General features: G+C 46.7%; 1 protein-coding gene across 1 annotated transcript in view; it reads left to right on the top strand.

The window, feature by feature from the left end:
* The first annotated feature begins 5,842 nt into the window (after nt 1-5,842).
* The window catches only part of VANGL1 (VANGL planar cell polarity protein 1), a 29,485-nt gene continuing 27,445 nt past the window's right edge, over nt 5,843-7,882 (top strand). Inside the window, exon 1 of the mRNA XM_010010561.1 lies at nt 5,843-6,136. Coding sequence (XP_010008863.1) covers nt 6,054-6,136 — 83 coding nt within the window. The 5' untranslated portion in view covers nt 5,843-6,053. The remainder of the gene's footprint in view (nt 6,137-7,882) is intronic.

Raw genomic sequence — 7,882 nt, 5'->3', positions numbered from 1 at the left:
CATAATTTGTGTGATAGAATTGAGTGCTGATTGTGCTTCAGAAACTTGGATGGTGCAGATGTGGTTCTTGCAGTGGGCAAAGGCCATCCTCCAGGGAGATGCTTCACCTCTGGGTCCCACACAGAGAACTTCCCATCTTCCTGCTGTGTGATAGGGAGGGAAGGGGCTGGGGTTTACTGCTTAGAAACACTGTTTGCTTGGGTGGTGGTTTTGGCTGGGCATTTATTTCTGTTGCCAGCTGAAACAGCCCTGCTGTTCTCAGACACCATAGGGTGTTGTGTGTTCTGATTAAACAGATTGCTTCAAGAAACCCAAGTGACTTTTCCTTTTGAAATATCCACATCATGGACTAATGGTTTTCAGCCTAGAGGCTGGGAATTCCTAGGGGTCTACAAAACTAAGAAGCCTCTGAGAAGTGAAAGAAAAGAGAACCTAGTGCTGGAGGGCTTGAATTTGCAGACTGCTAAACATTCTTTTAGGATGAGGGGTTTGCAAATCAGGAGCCACTCCTGTAGAGTGAAATCCCTGGCTTATAGAGATGTATCGGAGGCCAAAATTGGCCTATTTAGTGTCATGCAAATAGAAATAGAAAGCTTTAGGAAAAACCTTGTTTCCCAAATCTCATTGGCTGGTAAACCCAAAAGCCTTGGCTCTGTTAGTAGAGAGTGAACTTAGGTGCTTACAGATCAAATTGCTGGACTGGGGCCTGCTCAGGAAATTCAAAAGCGAAAGGTTCCTGTGGTGTTGCTCATAGGCTTTACTATACCCGCAGTTGAACGTGGTAAGTTGCATAATTCCTCGTTTTTCTGAAGTGAATAATAGGAATACTCTGCAGGCAAGTTAATGCCAGAGTTGGAAGGTTTCCTCACTGCTCAGCCATTCTTTAATTGGTTTTACTCTTGGACCTTAATGCTATTTAATAGTATGAGGTTCAACAAGGCAAAGTGCCGGCTCCGGAGCTGGTGCAGGGCCTGGAGCACAAGTGTGATGAGGAAGGGCTGAGGGACCTGGGGGGTTTAGTCTGGAGAAGAGAAGGCTCAAGGGGGGACCTTATCGCTCTCTACAACTGCCTGATAGGAGGATGGAGCCAGGAGGGGGCTGGTCTCTGCTCCCAAGGGACAGGGGATGGGACAAGAGGAAATGGCCTCAAGCTGAACCAGGGCAGGTTTAGATGGAGCTGAGGAACAATTCCTTCCCCAAAGGGTGCTCAGGCATTGGAACAGGCTGCCCAGGGCAGTGCTGGAGTCACCGTCCCTGCAAGTGTTCACACCCCGTGTAGCCGAGGCCTCAGTGCCAGGGGTTAGTGCTGGACAATGGTTGAACCTGATGGTCTTAAAGGTCTTTTCCAACCAAGTTGGTTATACGATTCTATCCCATAGCTTAGCCTGTGGGGTTCTGCATGTTTAATTTGTAAAGCTCTTCTTTTCACTAAAGAAAGAAACGAGGCTGATGGCATATGGAGCTGAGGACATCCTCACGGACACTTATGGCTGCTCGTGCTCCAGATGGCACTTCCAATGTAACTTCATGAGCCAACTGGTAAATGGGCTCTCATTGATTGTGAGTTTAAACGGAGTAAGATTGAAACTGCAGAGATTTCAAAGCTGAGCTGCTTTGGAGTTATTTGCCTCAACTTCACAAGGGAAAAGCCATTAGGAAAGCATGGGATGTAAAAGAGTGCACTTGTTTGCGTTTGCCCTCTTTCATTTAAAGATGTAACTTGCTCTTTTAAATCTCCCTTGGGCTGGGAGCCAAACTGTGCTCCCTTGAAGACGATCACAAAGCGAACTTCATTGGAAATGGGACTGGGCTCCCAGCATGGAAAATAGTGATTCAAAAGAACTCTTTTTGGAGATTTATGAGCATATGAAAAGGGGGAGTTATGAGGAGCTGCACAGAAACTAATTACAGTGATCTCTGTGGTATCGAGGGGCATTTCCCCACTGCTTTGCAGGATGCAGCCATCCTTCTTCCAGAATAAGGTCCCAAAGTTTCCTCTGGGGAGTCCTTAGCATTGTTTTCCATTTAGCACTTGGCATCCTTCCATCACTGGTGAGTAAGGGAAAGGCAGAGTGAGAGTGCCAGCCCTATGGGGAGCAGAGTGCTGGGTGTGCAGTTACACAATGGTGGTGGTTGGAGTGGAGGAGGCATTCCCACCTCCCCTCTGGCTGTTTGCTTGCGCTGCTCTTCACCCTGGGGTTGGTTTTGCTGTTTGGGGCTGTGCTGTGAACTAGGTCACGGAAAGGCTCCAAGACAAAAGCGTGGCGAGGGGGAGCAAAGGGATGTTTTGTTGTGTTCTGTTTTCCTGCAGTGCTGTTTGCTTGCTGAGAATTGTGTTGACACAACCGAGGGTGGTGAACCGTGTTGTGGAGGTGGAAGCTACTTACACCAGTGCTGCAATACGGTGCAACTGCACCCTCGGGCTCAAGGAGCTTCCTTTCACACAGGGCCAGAAGCTCTGCAAACAGACTGTGCCTTCAAGTGATGTCCTGAGAGATGGAATGATCTTTTGTGAAGCGTTTCAATTGGCTAAATTGAATTCACAATTCACACTTGTTTGTGGAGGAATGAGGACACAAATGATGGGGCTGTTTCTTTATGCAGCATGGTTGCCCTTGCCTTAGAGGGGTAGAGTAAGAATTATCACTAATAGTGATTTAATATTGGAGGCGTTTAAAGACTGTGCTTAGTTTGTGTATCCTTCATAACAGCACCATATCCATATGGCTTGACTTCTCTAGCTTTGCTCAGGCTCCAGTGGTGGGCACTGTTGGGGTGGTGGCCAATCCAGTGTTGACTTTTGTCTATGCCATTGAAAGAACTCCAAGTCAGATGTAGTTTAGCATGTTAGCTGTCTCTTAGTCTCCTCCCTACCTCTTCCCTAGCAGTTCCAGAAGCTTTTCTGAGGTAAGGCTAGTCCCCTTCCTGCTGGAAAACAGACCAGGAGGTAGGTAATCTGCTTGGCTTGGCTATGAGGAGTGTGTCTTTGGGCTGTGCTCCTCCCTCTTTGGTTTCTTCATCTCATTCTACTCAGACTGGGAGAGGTGTCTAGCCCATAATATCCTTTGCTGCCCAGTTCTAGGAAGCCTTATTGACAATCAGCCTCAGTTAGGCACCAGACAAAGCCAATGAGTGGTCTTCTGCTGTATCTACCTGAAGCTGGCCAGAGGTATTTTATTGCCAGCAGCCCTGTAACTGCCTTGGCAGGAAGATCTGTGGTGTCTTCCAGCTGGGGCAAGGTGGTGGTGCAACAATACAGGAGACTCAAGGTTTTTGGGGGCTGCTGTGTTGACTTTTCACAGAGCTGTGTCAAAACCGTTGCTCTTGTTTACACAGAAAAAGAAAGTTGGCATGATCCAGCCTGCCCTGATCTTCCAGTGCTGGAGTTGGCTCTCTCTGCCTGGTGCCCAGCACTGCCTGGCTTCATCCACCATCAAATGGTCACTGCTTGTCCTATGTAGGCAGCATTTCCACAGGAGCATCTACCTGCTGACCCTGTGCTGGTTAGAGGGGTCAGAAGAGGAGCTCTGTACCCACTCCCTGTCTCTCAGCTCTGAGTCTTCTATCTGAGAGCTGGTGAGAAATTCTTTTATGTGGTTAGAGGAGAAGGCTGAGAGTCGGTACTTTCCTAGAAGCCCAGGAAAAATACATAACCCTTCCTGATGTATGTATGCTGGCAGCAATCCTTGCTTTTCCTGTTCCTGTAATGTGGTGGTACGTACTTGTGAAGACAGTGGTTTGTTCTCAAAGGGACTCCAGTAACATCACAGTCAGTGGTTTAAGCCTATAATACTTGTTACCACCTTTTATACAGCTGAGGGTGTTTCTGGTTTGTAATATCTAATGATGGTGAGGTTCTGTGTGGCCATCTCCTCTGGTGGTATCAGTGCTTTTTGAATGGGGGGTGGCCTTACCCCCATTCAAAGGGGGACACTGGAGAAGGACAGACACAGAGGAAGGGTATTTCTGTGGCTGCTTAGCAGGACAGAGGTAAAAATCAGCTTTAGTGAGTCCCAGCCTATTGCTGGAGCCACAAGCTTCAGGCTGTGTGCAAGTCCAGGGAGTTAACAAGTGTTAACATCATGTGTCCCAGGCTGGGGAAGGTTTATTCCTGTTAAAGGAATGATGCCATTTTCCAAACTGTGCCGTACCTTGGCTTTTTGTCTTGCTGTGTTTAAACCCACCCTCATTCTCCCTTTCCCCAAAACCAGTCTTTATGTTCCTGTCCTTATTTGTCCTATATTCTCTGCTGCCTTTAAGGAGCTTTCTTGAGGCAAGATATGTATTTAGAGCCTGGGAATTCCTGTATGTGGAAGGTCCCTCCTGCCTTCTCCTTTCCAAAAGCCCTGGCAAGCCCAAGTGTTGTGCAAATACCTGCAGCTCCTGATGCAGCATGAACACTTCTTTACTTGGTTGCAGACTGACTGCACTGCCAGCCAAGGAACCCTGTGGGGAAGAGGCTTCGTTCCTTGGCACGGCTTGCTGAGTTACAAGCTTTTCTGGAGGTGTTAGTGGAGGAATCTATGGCTGGAAAGAATAGTCGGCCAAGTATAAAGCCTGAATTCCGTTGTTGTCTCTCTGCACTTGGGGAGGGAGGGGGCTGAAAGCGGTGTTTGACTGTTCTGTTGCTAACAGCTCTGAAAACTGCTGTGAGCTGAAAACAATGGAGGGATCTAGTTTGATTTTGAAGCAGTCTTTTGCCTGCTCTGAGTGTGACATGGCTGCAGTCCTGTGTTGGCTGGGCAGGAGGCATGTGAGAGTGCTCCTGTGTGCCAAACACCGGGCTGTGCCACGGTACCTCAGTCCCTAGCTGCCACCCCTCCCTCTTCACCATTTGCATGTTTTTCCCCAAAGCAGTGACTAACTCCCTTTCCATTTCTCTTCTCGCCTAACGCAGGATGTGGGTTTGGAAAGCAGGATGGTGTCTACCTTTCTTCCCTACAAAGTTCAGAGATTTTGACATGTCACTGTTGGGAATTGTTCTGATGTTGCTCTGCTCCTGTTCCAAAAAACATGACCCTCTTCTGCCCTTTACGGATGGGACATAAGCTTCTGTTCCAAATGGAACTACGATGTAAGAAGTGTTGGCCCATATAAGCTAGATGTGATCTCTAATCAACTCTCCCCAGTGTTCTTAGTATGTGTATATATAGATACAATTCCTAATAAAATTCAATTCTTCAGGGCCCAAATTAGCTTCTGGAGGCAAAGGTTGCAAAGAAAGGGAGGTGCTCATAATACCATTGATTGTATGCTTGCAAAAAAATGGGCACACCTTGCAGATGTGAAAACAAAGCAGGTCCAGGCATGGTGGTCTGATTCTTTCCTGCATTTCTCCTAGGAAAGTCACCCTCACCCCTCATGCTTTCCCCCTGTATATAGGCTGTAATGCTGCCGTTCTGAATCTGGGGGTATTTGGGCTGTGTGTTACACAAGTGAAGAGATGGGAGTATGGAAGTCGAGCCCTGTGCTTTTCCTGGGGTTGAATTTCTGTGTGTAGACTGCTGGGTCTCCTCCAAGTCACTTTTCCAGGTGATTATGCTGTTTCTTCTGGGTTTTTAGATAAAAAGGCTAGACTTTGCAAAACAGAGTTAGTTATCAGTTTATTTCAAGCTCTACAAATGCATATATTTCACTAGGCTGGAAAGAGAGATAGCAGGGGGGTTGGAACTAGATGATCTTAAGGTCCTTTCCAACCCTAACCAGTCTATGATCAGTCAGGACAAGCTTGTGAACTGGGCACAGTGTGATGAGTGGTGACGTGTGGCCAGGGTGAGGGAATTGATGCAGGAGGAATGATGTCTTGCTTTGCTTAGAGTGCATTTTCATGCCTGTTTCCCTTAGGTCGATCGTGAGGAGCCAAGCACCCTCCCTCCCATCCCTTCCGATTGGATTCCTTGTAAGTGAAGCTTGCTCGCTCTCTGAGGACCAGACCTTACTGATGACTGGGAAGCCAAGAGCACCCAGGAAAGCACTTTTACCACAGACTCCACCTCAGGAGCAGCAGGAACTCATCTTCTAAGGAAGAATCTGTGCCCCTTTGCGTAGACCCCATGTCTGCTGCAATGGATACAGAATCCACATATTCGGGATACTCCCACTACTCAGGTCACTCCAAAAAAGCCCACAGACAAGGGTAAGGAAATGTTTATGTGTAATTACTCACTGCTTTAAGCTAGGACATGTCCCATGGAAAAATTGTAAGCCAGGATGAAATCAGTTGGGCCACAGTTCCAGTGGAGATATGTGTGGAGAGTTCTCACAAGGAATCCAGTGGGGAGACTGGAAGCAATAATGCTGCTGATTTACTGATGATCAATTGATTGAATGCATGCTGGGGTCATGTATGGCCAGAAAGGTTGGGATAGCACCAGCAGAAGGAAAAGATCACTTAACCCTGCAAAGTGTGAGGGATGAGGAGTCTCTGGGGAGAAGACATGTCAGACTTTGTAAACTGATAACTGCCAGTTGTTTACTCTCCTGATGCCATTTCTTTCTTGTGTAATAAGGTTTCCTATCTCTCTCCAGAGCCCTCCTGGCTACTCTGTGCTGGTATGTTGGGGTGTTTTAATAGAATTTGAGTGGTACTTGAGCCCACAACAAGTGGTTTGTCAGCACTGATTGGATTAGAAGTCAGGCTTTTGTAAACTTGAATAGCAAGTCTTCTCTGTGGTAGTTCAGCAGCCTCAAAAGCATCTTGCTCTGAAACTTCTGATTCCTTGGAAACATTACTCCTTTTTTATTTTTCTTCCTCTTGCATCATCGCTTTTTTTTTTTTTTTTTTTCTTCCTCTTGCATCATCATTAGTTTTATATGTAAAATGTGTGCCACTTTGCAACTTAGAACTGAGCTGGTACAAAGGGGAACTCTGCATTTCAGAGGCAATTATCTTGTGTGGTTGGAAAAAGAATTCTTCCATGAAATGAAGTCTCTGCTTGCAACCCAGTTATTGAGTAAAACATCTCTTGTTTGCCTTTTTTTCCCTTCTTTAACACCCCCACCCCCAACATGGGTTGCCCTTCGAAGCTTAGAATGCCATGTGGAAAGATACAACATAAAAAACTAGAGGAAAATACTGGTGGGCAGGTTGTGTCAAGATGTGTTAAACCCCACCAATCTCAGACAAGAAGCCATGTGGTCTAGAGGTGTACTCTGGTACTCTTGAATGTTCTTGCTTTGGAAGAGGTTAACTGGGGGTTATTAACCAGTGGAAATAAACTTCACCAGTTGTCCTCCAGTGCCAAGTTCCTAGTTGACAAGATTCTATGTTGCAGGAGCTAAAGCTGTCTTGATTAGTTCCTTGTATTAATTGTATATACATCCCTGTGAGACAACACTTTATTGCAGATGGAGAGCTGTGCAGAGCAGTTAATCCCAAATGGAGTTGCTTGGAGAATGCAGTCTTCCCTTTCAAGCACAGCAAGAGTGGAGGCTGTTTTAAGAGAAGATGAGGTGATGGGGATGTACTCTGTCTGCTTTGCTTCCCTCTCCAGTCACAGAGAGGGTAGACTGTTCCAGGCTGTGGGCTGTTCTAGGCAGGGTTCCTTTCTACCTCTTCCAAAGCTTGTTTTGTCACAGATTCAGACAATATTGGTCAAGAGACCCCCACCTGGAGTAAAGCATCAAGCTCTGGAGTCTTCAGTACAGGAGAAAGACATGGATCTGTTGGAGAGGGTCCAGAGGAGGGCTGCAAAAATGACCACAGTGATGGAATACCTTTCCTATGAGGAAAGGCTGAGAGAGTTGGGGTTGTTCATCCTGGAGAAGAGAAGGCTATGGGGAGACTTTGCAGCCTTTCAGTTCTTAAAAGGACCTATAAGAGAGATAGGGAGAGACTTTTTAGCAGGGCCTGTTGCAAGAGGATGAGGGGTGATGGTTTAAA

Source organism: Nestor notabilis, unplaced genomic scaffold (genome assembly GCF_000696875.1).
Source record: "Nestor notabilis isolate BGI_N333 unplaced genomic scaffold, ASM69687v1 scaffold5680, whole genome shotgun sequence".
Classification (NCBI taxonomy): Eukaryota; Metazoa; Chordata; class Aves; order Psittaciformes; family Psittacidae; genus Nestor; species Nestor notabilis.
The sequence above is the reverse complement of the archived record's forward strand: the minus strand, read 5'-3'. Positions and strand labels throughout refer to the sequence as shown.